Here is a 12,868-nt window from a genome sequence, read left to right as displayed (position 1 = left end):
GAGGCAGAGGCAGAGATTTATCATGCAGACAACTAGACTGACATGACAAGGCAAGATGAGAGGACTCAGTCAGAGGATCTACATGTACATCAGGGAGTCGTACTCAAACTAGGGAGGTGACACGGCACAGAAATCCGTGTCACAGGGGTTGACTCGCACCCGTGACCCCTCGTTGTTGCACTCGTTCCCCAACAGCTACGCTAGCAACAGGCACATGTATTATAATTTATAGACTATTATAGTATAGTAGTAGAATAGTAGTAGAATTTATTATTTTGATAGGGAAGGCCCTACAGACGTTGCCGTCTTGTTACAGGGAACCCTAAGTGCTCTTTACAGAGCGAAACGAAGACGGATAGATGCTCAACCTGACGACACGAGACAGGCAGAGAATTCCACCTATCAGCGCCAAGGAAAGAAATAGAGAACATGCCATATCTAGTGGTAGCAGCGGGCAAAGAAAGTGAAGAGAATGATTGCCCTCTAGTGCGCCTCTCGGTGCAAGTAGCAGCCGACTGGAGGGTGAACATTGAGGAAAGAAGAGGACTTGTAAGCTGATGAATACAGCGGAAAACAAAAATAAAAAGCCTCAAGTTTAGACGAGATTCGAGGGAGTATAACCATGATAACTTAGCGTGCCGCAAAACAAAGACAGTCGGGGTACGGCGAGGGAGACCAAAAACCTTTTTCATGCTGATATGACTTAAAGTAACAAGGCGAGAGTATAAAGATGGTGTAAGACAGTGAGCATACGAGTTGCTGGCGTATTCAATAGTGGATTGGATGAGGGATAAATAAAATATTCGCTTAGTTGTGTGGTCTACTGTACGGCGGCAGCGGCGGAATGCTCCTATCTTCTTATAAACAGATATACATACATGGTTGACTTGATCCTCAAAGGTGAGGTGTTGGTCAATAATGAGGCCAAGATAACGCGCTGTGGCAGAAGGTCGAATATCGACACCACCGCATGCAATGGTAAGATCCGGAGGAAGAGGCAGAGCCTTCTTCCGAAGCACCATGAACTTCGTTTTCTGGGCATTCAACATGAGACCAATGCTTCCAAGGTACGTATTTAGTCTGTTCAACTCACTTGTCAACTTATGCTGAAGTTCTCCAGTAGACTGCCAGTGTATGTAAAAGGCGATATCGTCAGCATACTGTTGGGACTCTGCGTGGCGAAGTACTCCAGGGACATGTCGCACGTACAAAGAGAATAACAGAGGCCCTAGCACCGACCCTTGCGGAACGCCTCGTGTACAATGCGTCTCGTCTCCTCTGTTATTTCCAATTTTCACCTCTTGTCGTCGACCCTGGAGATAGCTGGAGAACCACTGTAGTGCTACTCCGCTTATGCCAATAGCTTGAAGCTCGTTAAGGTGGCAGTCTGGGTTCGCGGCCCGACCGCATGAACACAGCCGTAACTTCCATAATAATTGATGAATTTTGCTCAAATCTTGACCACATACCCAGTGTATTTCACTAAGTCCAATGAAGTATAAATCAAGCTCACACATGGGAATCCGCAGACACAATAGTCAAATCTGCGATTATGCCGTACCACCAATACCTTAGACGCAATATGCAAACGCAGAAAGAAGCTGGGTAGAAACTGAGTGCTCCACAGGATTTCCTTCACATATACCTAGGTGCTAAGTGGAGCGGAATTTTGAAATCATATTCAGAACAAAGTACTCAAGCTGTCAAACAAAAATCATGCAATCGCGCAAAATTTAGGTCCTCGATCAGTAGCACTTTACTCAAAGCTACTAGACAAATATAAAAATCCATGACACTTAGCACCTTGATAAATGCTCACAGTTTCCAAAAATGTATGGTTTATGGGGTCTGTGACTTACAGGTTCTTCGCTACGCTGTCTAAGAGGTACGGGACTCAGTGGAAAATGGAGAAAAAAGTGCTCTGTGCAAGTACAGATGGAGGTATGTCTGTCCAACTAGAACTTACTAGAACTTAGTCGAAGCCACCAGCTTCATATGTCAAACCTTCTTCCTCTTGCTGCTCATCCTGGATGCCCTTCCTGATCCTCCTTCGCTTCTTTCGTGACCTCTTCCCTTCTTCTGACTTCTTTCTGGCAGCATGTGCCTGTCTCTCACGGTCTAGCAGCTTGATGAGACGTGTCGTATGGTGTCCAGTAGGGAGGCCCATCTCGTCCAGAACGCGTTTCACTGCCACACCTCCATCATTGAACCAGGCCACGGCCAGGTAGACGCACATCTGGACAGTGGGAGCGGATGCAAAGCCTGTCTTTGGACACAACTGCCACACGAGTCCATTGAACGCTTCGTTGCGATTCTGCGTAGCACCCTTCTGGCAGCGCTCGAGCAAACTCCGGTCGGACAACCGAATGTAGACCGGCTTCAGTTCCTTCCATACTGCCTCTGGCAGGATATTGTGGTGGGCGTAGACATCACCACCTGCCTGTTGCTGCTGCCATCTACACCAGCTGTTAATTCCAGGCGGACAATACTGGTGCTGAGGTTTACTGTCGCTGGATGCACGATGCATGAGGGATGCCCATATGGCCCTGGCCATGGCTTGCAAGTCTCCGCTGTTGTTCCGCACAGCCATGCCATAGTAGGCTTGCAGCTTGTCGATCATGGCATCCGTGAGGCGACCACGTCCGCCTATAGTGCGCCCATCAGCAAGCTTCTTGCCCGCAAGGTTTTTCTTCAGCTTTCTTAGGCTGGTACCGATGCGTTTTTGAACGTGGCCGACACATTCCTCCTTGACTACAGGCACCTCGGGCCCATACGGACAAGCGTCACGCACAGCCTTAAAACTCTTGGTATCTCCATCACCAATGTAGGTGGTGTACCTCAGCTTGCGGCTCTCAAAGGACCTGGCCCACAGAGTCTTGGCGGCTGCACTCTCCATGGCAGGAGCTGATACAGTGGTGTTGACTGAGCAATCGTGTTCGGCAATCTGTCGATCATAGTCATCTTTGGTTAGCTCTCCCTTCTCTTTTCTAGACGCCAAGTGCGTGCACTTGTGGCAAAACTTTGAAAGCACTTCGCAGTCCACCACTTTGCCGACATCATATGCAATTATAGTGAAGGCTCCGAAGAACGATGCGAATCCTCGGCGCATCCAGGTACCGTCATAGGAAGCAGCGATATCGCTACCCCCATCTGCTGCGGACACTGCTTTCTCAGCTGCCTCAGTCATGCTACGCTCAGCGACGCTCTTGGACGCGGAATGCAGGCCTTTAGCATGGCTGTAAAATGTCGACCGACTCATAGGTGATGGCATATTCAGTGCACCCGCCAGCTTTACCATTGATTGACGTCCACGGCCAATCAGTCGCATTCCGAATACTGCTCGTCTGTTCACCTCCCAGACCCGATTGAACTTCTTGGACATAAATTCGCTTGCTATGTCGCCGCAGTTAACACAGGAAAGCTCCAGGCATGATGCAAGGCCTCCCCGTTGCGATTCGCTGATCGTGACTGCGCCATTACAGCCACTGCAACAAACTGCAGCTGACAAAAGCTGCTGAAGGCACTCGAGATCAATCAGGCGAAATCCATGCGCCCCTTCCTCACACTCTTCATCCAAGTCACTGTCGGAGGAACTGCTGTCGACTTCACCGCCACTTCCATCACTATCGCTGTTTGAAGACGTGGCTTCAGCTGGCACTTCAAGGTCGTCATCAGACAGTGGCAAGTCAGGAATTTGTTCTGCAGGCGAAGGCTCACCAGAGGGAGCCTTCGGCGCCTGAGACACTCCATAGAACGTTCTTTTCCTTTTCTTAGATCGTCCGGGCTTTCCCTTGGCTCTAGACTTCCCCATAGTAGCCAACGAAGGGGTTAGCTCCAAGAAACAATTACTCCAAAACAATTACTCCAAAAGAAACTAGTTTCAACAGCAGAGCGATCAGCTGAGATCATGAGAGTCGAAATTTGAATTTTTTTGAATTTGCGCATGCGCAAAAGTTATCTTGGTTGCCATGGTGACAAACATCGTGCGCGGCTGTCAGTCTGCAGCGCAGAGGAGTACCAGGAGTCGCTCCAGAAAATTTTAATGAAATCGCTCAAAGATTGACGGTAAAAATCGGAATAGTGTGCAAACCTAAATTTTGTAGAAATTTGCTGATATTTCAGTATTTCAAAAACAATTGTGCAGACTTTGCGCGGCTATATCTCCGGAAGGAAGCACCCGATTACGCTCAAATTTTCAGGATAAACCCTTTGGACCATACACAAGACGCTGCCAGTGAAAAAATACAGAAAATCGAAACTTTGTTTTTTGACCCTCTGAACCCAGACTGCCACCTTAAGTAGTAGTTCATGGCGTACCCGATCGAAGGCCTTGCTCATGTCCACGAGTACAACCCCGCAATACTCGCCCTTGTCCACACTCATCCAGCGGTTTACTGCGAGAGTTAACGCATCCTCACAGGAGTGCCCTCTCCAGTATAGTATTTAGAGGGAGAGACATAGGGGGTGTTCGAATTGTCATCAGCTCTTCAAACAAATCTTTAAAGGGGAAGTATACCCTAAAATCAAATTTTCACCAGTTGTAGTCTTCTGGGTGCTGAGTCGAATGGTCTTGGTCCGAGGAAGCTGCGACGCTCCCTTCCTACTTGAATCCCAATCGAACTCGCGCACTTCCACCGAAACTGGGTGACTGCGCCCTACTAGATAGGGATTTGGTATATACAGAAGCCTTGATTGGAACATGTTTTTCGATGTTGACAGCATGTTACAAGGCGAGGACGCGTAGTGCTCCTGACTACAACCATAACCCGGTTGGCCGAGTCCCGGTCTTGCGACCATCTGAACCAGGGAGTAGTACAATATATATTATTGTACTACTCCCTGATCTGAACCGTATTGGGAAAACCCAGGTTCGGACCCTCGTTACTCTACGGGTTGGTAGGATTTTTATAATTTTCGCTGCAGCGGCAGCAACGTGAACAATACTACGGCGGCAACACGACGACTTCTACAACACAAAAAAACGAAAATAATAATTATAAAAATCCTACCAACCCGTAGAGTAACGAGGGTCCGAACCTGGGTTTTCCCAATACGGTTCAGATGGTCGCAAGACCGGGACTCTGCCAACCGGGTTATGGTTGTAGTCAGGAGCACTACGCGTCCTCGCCTTGTAACATGCTGTCAAAATCGAAAAATAGATGGGGATTTGTATGCAAAATGTCACTAAAAGCGCCATTTCGTTCTTATAAAAGCACGGATCGCCGCGATTGGCCCATATGTTGTAGTCTTTTGGACGCTGAGTCGACTGGTTTTGGTCCGAAAACGCTGCGATGCAGCGTTCCTCCTTTATTCCCAATCGAACATGGTTGAACAAGCGGTCACGTGCTCCTGCGTACACCAGTCAGCTGGTCACCGTGCCTGCAGGGTACAACTTACTAGCCTGTTTGACCTTTTTTGGGTGCAGTCCTGTCACTCGCGTTGAACCCGAGTTGAACCTTGGTGTGAAAGTTGTCGCCTGCTGAGTGCTGGCGCGGTGACCAGGTGATTTGGGCACCCAGGAGCACGTGACCGCTTGTTCAACCATGTTCGATTGGGAATAAAGGAGGAACGCTGCATCGCAGCCTTTTCGGACCAAAACCAGTCGACTCAGCGTCCAAAAGACTACAACATATGGGCCAATCGCGGTGATCCGTGCTTTTATAAGAACGAAATGGCGCTTTTAGTGACATTTTGCATACAAATCCCCATCTAGTAGGGCGCAGTCACCCAGTTTCGGTGGAAGTGCGCGAGTTCGATTGGGATTCAAGTAGGAAGGGAGCGTCGCAGCTTCCTCGGACCAAGACCATTCGACTCAGCACCCAGAAGACTACAACTGGTGAAAATTTGATTGCACTGCAGAGGCTCCGCTTCATGTAACACTGTAGTGGCCCCTTCGTTTTCTCTGCAAACCCGCTAGAAATACCAGAATTTTTTAACGCCAAACACCATAGCAACCACTGCCCTGGATAACCCCTGTGCCACTGCCTGCCTGGCCTTGTTTTCTCTGCAAGTAAAGAGTGGTTTGCAAGTTTTTTCTCTCTCTTCGTAGGTGACTTTGACGTGTCTTTTTCCTTTTGTGATTCAGTTTCCCTTAGCGTAGCTTTCACGACGATGGACCCTTCGGATTTTATTTCGTTGTTGGCTCACCCTGAGGTGCGTTTGGCTTTACAAGCTGCATCCGCCCCCACCGGCGGGATACAAAATGGTCCCTCCGCCCCCAACCAGCGGAATACAAGTCGGTCCCTCCGCCCCTACCAGCGGAATACAAAATGGTCCATCCGCCTCTGCCAGCGGCATACAAAATGGTCCACCCGCTCACTCCGGCGGTATACAAACAGGTCCTTCCGCCACTGCCGGCGGCTCACAAATTGGCACACAGCAGACACCACCTCCGAGACCCTCAGGGCTTGAGTCACACAGGGTTGCCACTGAGAGCCCCCGGGCCTCAGATGACGAATCTGTAGGTTACAGTGGCCATGCACGTTTTGCTAGGGACAAATCCCCAGGTTTGAACGTCCTTGCAGGGCCTGCTCTAGACATTCAACACAGCCCGGTCAGAGTGTACCTGGCGCATGCAGGCCAGCCGGGTCAGATTATCCAGCAGAAAAACAACCAAAAAGCCTGCTCAAAACGCAGGAAAACAGAAAGGCGAATTTAGTGCCGGAAATCGGACATTTTAGAGAACAAGGCGAACGATCAAAGTCCGCAAACGTAGAAGGTAAACGACATTACGTGAAGAATGCAAAGCAGTTCCATTGGATTCTGATTTAACAATTTGAAAAAAAGGAATTCTGTTTTCTAATTAGTGCTAGTACTAAGTAGTAGCAGCCTAGCAGGACCAACATGTTCACATATTAGAGCACTGGGGTGTGCCTGCAGCACCTTGTGGAGTGGCTGCTTCCTCGCGACCAAATCCACCGCCGCTCGTCTTCCTTTGGAAATGCGTCTTGCACAAAGCGCATGACATGGATACTAGTAGACTGGCATGGTCGTAGTCCAGCCAGGGTCGACCTTTTTTCCAAGAGTCTTGGAAAGCGTGAGTTCTTTTTCTCTTCGCTGCGGGCTCCATCGTCCAAATCACCAATCGGCTGAACACTTAACTTGCCACTGTGTCAAAAGCTATAGCCAAAGTTACCATGGTTACGCTTTTGACTGCCTGCCTCATCAACTTTGAATGTCCTGACTTCCTGCTCGCCGCTGGCCAGATCGCGCTCGAACCAGTTGACCCTAGCCGAGTTTCTGTCGCTTGTAGACTGTAGACTGTAGTGTGTAGATCTACCATGGTGTACGGTTGCGCTAGATTTGCAACAGATGGGGTCCGCGAGTCGTAAAACACCCGTATTTTAGGAATCCATTGTCAGTTTGAGACATTTTTCAGGAGGGTCAGACTGGACCCGGTGTTATCTGTTCAGCCAGGTCGTGCAGTTCCCCAGCCGGGCGCGTGACCCGGCTGACCCGGCTCTCCAGCAGGCCCTGGCTTGTTTCCGACAATGAGTTCGGCCACGGTCCGACGGTTCCCGTTCTCGATCGCCTTTTCCCATCAAAAACACCGTCGGGGACTGGAAAAGGCCAGGCCGCGAGCAGGCAGTCCGCGCATGCGCCCTCAACGGGATTTCCGCATAAGGCCCCGCTCGCAGAGCTTGGGGTATCGTGACCGATCCCCCACGGCTTCACCGGAACCCCATAGGCGATTCACACGACAGGCAAATCCACGTTTACAGGAAAGTCACCATGGAGATATTCCTGCGGGTGACCAAAATTTGCCCGCGGGAATCAAAAGTGTCCATGGCCTTTTTGCCCGCGGATGCACTCATCTGCGGGCACTTTTACAGTTATGAGGCTGTGAGGTCGTACTATGGTACGGTAGTCTTGAACCCTGGTTGTTTGGCCTTTGTTTTTGGGTACTCATTCCAAATCACCACAGTAACGCCGTATACTCACCGGATACTCGCGGGAGCTCTGGCCGCCACCCGCGGCCGTGTGAACTGCGGCCTCACATTTCACTTCCTGCGGGCACTTGACAAACGTGGATTTGCCTGTCGTGTGAATCGCCTATAATAGGGCTCCCTCTGTACGAGGGCATGGAACCGGGACTGTGGATCGATCTCAACGACGACGTCGTCGTTCGTCGAGTGAGTCCGGGTCGGGACCCGGCGATGTCGTCCACTCCCGGGCCTTGGCCGGGGGAGCTAGGCGGAGAGTTTCCATCTCTCCTCGTCGTCGACGCTCGCGGGGCAGAGGCTCCCGGTCCTCATCCACGGACTCCGGATCTAGTAGTCGGTCATGCTCCTCGTGCGAGGATTTCTCCTCTAGTGGGACGGACTCCTCACCTGACCGTGACCATGGAGACGAGGTATTTGACCCGTCGCGCTTAGGGGCAAAGGACTCTTGGCACCCACCAGCGCATATTGCGGCATTCCTCCGGGCTAATGCCCGGCGGTCTCTCACCTCCAAGCAGAAGGCAGAATTGAAAAAACTCTGCCCATTTCCGGAGGTGGAGGAGGCCCAGTGTCCTCGCCTGGATAATTTTGTCCGCGACCTCCCGTCGCTGGGCTTTGGCCGGAAGACCGATAAAGCCATGGCGGCAGTGCAAACTAGGGTATGTGCCGCGTTTGCGCCCGTTTCGGCGGCTTGGGCCGCAGTGGATGCTGGGCGACCAGCCAAGGAGATCACGCAGCTCCTGCAGGTCGCAGTGTCTTTGGTGGGTGATGCCGCTAATAGCATCTCGGTCATGCGGCGGCAAAGACTGACGGGGCAGCTCCCCAACAAGTGCCCGTCCAGCCTCCTCCGGGAAATGGCCCCGTCTGGGAACTTGTTGTTCGGCGAGGACTTTACCAGACAATACAAGAAGCGGACTCAAGAAATTGACGCTTTTCGCCGCTCGTCTGGCTCGTCCAAGCCGAAGCCGGCATACAAGGATAGTCGGCCTTCCAACTTCAGGGGCCATAATTATTACCCAGCAAGTGCTGGTGGGCGTCGTGGGGGCCACCGCTCATTTCCCCGCCATGACAACCATAGGCGAGAGGGTCATTTTTCCGCCACTGCCAGTTCAAAAAACGGGCGTGGCGGCAATCGGCCCTTTCGGGGGCGCGGTCAGGGTCATTGATGACCCTGCCGGTGGATGGTTCGCGTTCCCAGCTCAACGTACATCTTCGCGGCCATCCAAGTCCACCCCACAACGAGCTGGCGCGCGCTCCGCTCGTGCCCCCGCTCCCCCAAATTCCGGTCGCTGGGCGTTTGAGGCATTTTGTGCAAGCCTGGTCGGCAATCACGTCAGACCCGTGGGTCTTGGATGCGGTGCGGGGCCTGAAGCTGGATCTCGTGGCCGATCCCGCACAAAGCACGGAGCCCAGGGAATTATCTCTGGAGGAGGACAGAGCGCTCGCTGTGCGGCTCGAAGTGGACGAATTGAGGCTGAAAGGGGCCGTCACTCGAGTGCAGGAGTGTCCTCATCAATTCGTCAGCCAGATTTTCACCATTCCAAAGAAGGATTCCGGCAAGGAACGTCCCGTGGTGAATTTGAAAGCGCTGAACGGGTTCGTGCGCTACGAGCACTTCAAGATGGAAGCAGTGGCGGATCCAGGGGGGGGCCCAGGGGGCCTGGGCCCCCCCTTTGAAAATTTCGACCTTGGTCTAGGATTACAGTAGACTGTAGAATGAGCGCTCGAAATTACTTGGCGTGTCAAGTGGGTCACGCGTGCTGGGTACTTTTATACGTGTCCGATCACTCCGGTACATGGTGTCACGCACCGAGCATGAGTCTGTACTAGTCAGCGCGCTGTGTACCGGTGTACAACTACTGTACGCACTGCGACCTGAGGACACGGCCGCACTTCAAACATGTGAAAAACGTGCCAAAAATGCAGGGCCTGGTACATAGTGCAGCGATCGCGTTGGGCTGAAGTCCTGTTTGGTGCACGGTGCTGTCGACTTCGTCCTTCCTTTTTTCTTTTTCAATTGTCAGAAACTACAAGTATACGCTCTCTAGCTCTCTACTTCGCTTGTAGCCAACGGGTTACCTTCAGATATGAGATGAAGAGGAAAGGGTCTGACATCAGGTCGTTCTTCAGTGGACCGGTAGATAAGAGAGCTCGCGTTGGAGAGCCGTCCAAAGGTCCGTCGCGGCCGCTGTCGAGTGGAAATGTTCCAGTGCAGTTTGAAAATGTCGTGAGAATGGAATAAAACTAGAAACCGGCGGATTCTGCTCGAAAAGGTGGCATATTCTGCTCGAAAAGCAGTGAAATTGGCAGAATCATACAAACCTTATGGCGGGCAATTCCTCGAATTCTGCTCCATACTATAGTATTTTTATCCACATACCAAACATCCATAAAACTTACCAGAAAAAGTACCGAATTCTGTCAATTTTTCTGCCGGCAGAATCCGCCGGACCCTAAAAACAACTGCTCTTCACAGCTTCAGGACTTTGTTGTTGTTGTATTTGTTGTTTTGTTTTGGGGGGGGGGGGGGGCGGATACCTTGGGCCCCCTCTTCGGCCAAGTCCTGGATCCGCCACTGGGAAGGATTGAAGCTGCTGCCCGATCTCCTTCAGCCCGACGACTGGCTGGTGAAATTGGACCTGAAGGATGCTTATTTCGTGGTGCCAATCCACCACGATTTCAGGAGACTGCTCCGATTTCGGTGGTCAGGTCAGCTGTTCCAATTTCAGTGCTTGCCTTTCGGCCTGAGCAGCGCGCCAAGGGTGTTCACCAAGCTCATGAAGGTTCCGATGGCGATTCTGCGCAGCCAAGGTGTGCGCCTGATTATCTATCTGGACGACCTGCTGATTATGGCATCGTCGGCGGCGGAAGCACTGGAGCACTTGCGCCGGGCAATTCAGTTGTTACATCAACTGGGATTTCTCATCAACTTCAAGAAGTCGGTGTTGACTCCTGCCCAGAACATCTCATTCTTGGGCTTCGAAGTGGACTCTCGTGCCATGGAGATGCGGGTGCCTCCGGAGAAGATCCGGAAGCTTCGCCAGGAGTGCACCAAGCTTCTGCTGCAGCCACGGGTGACTGTTCGCACGTTAGCCTGTCTGTTGGGGCGCTTGACATCCCTTTCTCCGGGTCTGCTAACAGCGCCGCTCCGTTACCGACGTCTGCAGGAGCTCAAGATCCTAGCTCTTCGCGAGTCCCAGTCTTACGAGGCGACCGTCCAGTGGACACCCGATGCCAGGCTGGATTTACAGTGGTGGAAAGAGCGACTGTCCGACTGGAACGGAAGTCATTGGTTCGCCCACCCTGCAATCTGGTGGTGTTCTCGGATGCCTCCCTCGATGGCTGGGGAGCAGTGTGCAGGGATCAACAGGTGGGCGGCCGGTGGACTCGGGCAGAGCGTTCCATGCACATCAATGCCCTCGAGTTGACAGCGGCGTTTCTGGCACTTCAGGCCTTCCACCGGGTGGCGTTGGACCGTCCGCTTCATGTTCGCCTGTTTGTGGACAATACCACTTGCCAGGCTTACCTCAACAAGATGGGCGGCACACATGCCCCGCACTTGTCCCAGCTGGCCTGCCAGGTGTGGGAGTGGTGTCTGGAACGTGGCATCACAGTTGAAGCCGAGTACATACCGTCGGCGGAGAATCCGGCCGATGCCCCGTCCCGTCAGGGGGTCGATTCGAGCGACTGGATGCTCGATCCAGTAGTGTTCCGGGGCCTTTGCCAACACTTCCAGGTGCAGCCGGCGATCGACCTGTTTGCGTCACGGACCAATGCCCAGTTGGACAGCTTTGTGTCCTGGGGGCCTCAACCCGGAGCACTGGATGTGGATGCTCTTGCCATACCATGGGGCGATCAATGCCTGTATGCGTTTCCACCCTTTGCTCTCTTGCCGAGGGTTCTGCACAAAGTGCGCCAGTCCCCGGGGTGCAGAGTGTTGCTGGTGGCACCAGTGTGGGATGCGCAGCCATGGTATCCGCTCCTGCTCCATCTTCTGGTAGCATGTCCAGTTCTATTACCGGGCCATCCAGCGCTCCTCGCCTCACCGCTGGATCAACCTCATCCCATGGTGCTGGGCGGTCATCTCCAACTAGCCGGCTGGCTCATCTCTCCCGATCCTATGCGGCGGCAGGCCTTTCATCAGGCACTATTGCCCTCATCCTGGGATCATGGCGGGACTCCACCAACTCGGCCTATTCGTCAGCATGGACAGCTTGGCACAGTTGGTGTTCTGAACGGCGGATTGATTCCTTTCAGCCGCCTGTGTCACAAGTATTGCAGTTTCTAACTGACATGTTTGCCGTGGGCCGAAGTTACCGCACGTTGAATGTGTATCGCTCTGCCCTGTCCTCCACTTTGCCAGGCTTAGATGGTGCGCCAGTTGGCCAACATCCCCTGGTGGTTCGGCTTATCGCGGCGTGGCGTCTTCCAACAGCGTCCTCCACAACCCCGGTACTCCCATACTTGGAAAGTTTCCGATGTCTTGGGTTGGATGGGTGGTCTGGGTGACAATTCTACCCTCTCTCTGCGCCTGCTTTCAATAAAGCTGGCTCTGCTCATGGCGCTGACTGGCGCCAAGCGCTCTTCTGATTTGCATCGTTTGGATTTCCATTCCCATGTTATTGAGGGTGATGGGTCTCTCCGTGTGACGTATGCCTCCATGCCTAAGCAGCGTCGGCCTGGTTGCCGAGGGGATGCATCCCTTCCCACCGTGGTGTGGCCTGTCTTCGACAGCACGCCACACTTGTGCGTATCAAGCTGCTTCCAGGAGTATGTCAGGCGCACAGCTCCTCACCGTCAGACTGCTCATCCGCAGATTTTCCTCAGCCTGCGGCAGCCTTTCAAGCCGGTGACCTCGTCCTCTATAGCCAGGTGGATAAAGGATGGTATGACTGCGGCCGGAGTGGACACAGCGATATTCTCAGCCC

At 52.5% G+C, this 12,868-nt stretch overlaps 1 protein-coding gene across 1 annotated transcript; it reads left to right on the top strand.

The window, feature by feature from the left end:
• The first annotated feature begins 10,729 nt into the window (after nucleotides 1-10,729).
• On the top strand, nucleotides 10,730-12,228 carry LOC135813408 (uncharacterized). The gene is made up of 2 exons (XM_065326505.1): nucleotides 10,730-11,028; nucleotides 11,082-12,228. The coding sequence occupies exons 1-2, from the start codon at nucleotides 10,730-10,732 to the stop codon at nucleotides 12,226-12,228; spliced, it is 1,446 nt and encodes a 481-aa protein (XP_065182577.1).
• The last annotated feature ends 640 nt before the right edge of the window (nucleotides 12,229-12,868 follow it).

This window comes from Sycon ciliatum, chromosome 4 (genome assembly GCF_964019385.1).
Source record: "Sycon ciliatum chromosome 4, ocSycCili1.1, whole genome shotgun sequence".
Lineage (NCBI taxonomy): Eukaryota > Metazoa > Porifera > Calcarea > Leucosolenida > Sycettidae > Sycon > Sycon ciliatum.
The sequence above is the reverse complement of the archived record's forward strand: the minus strand, read 5'-3'. Positions and strand labels throughout refer to the sequence as shown.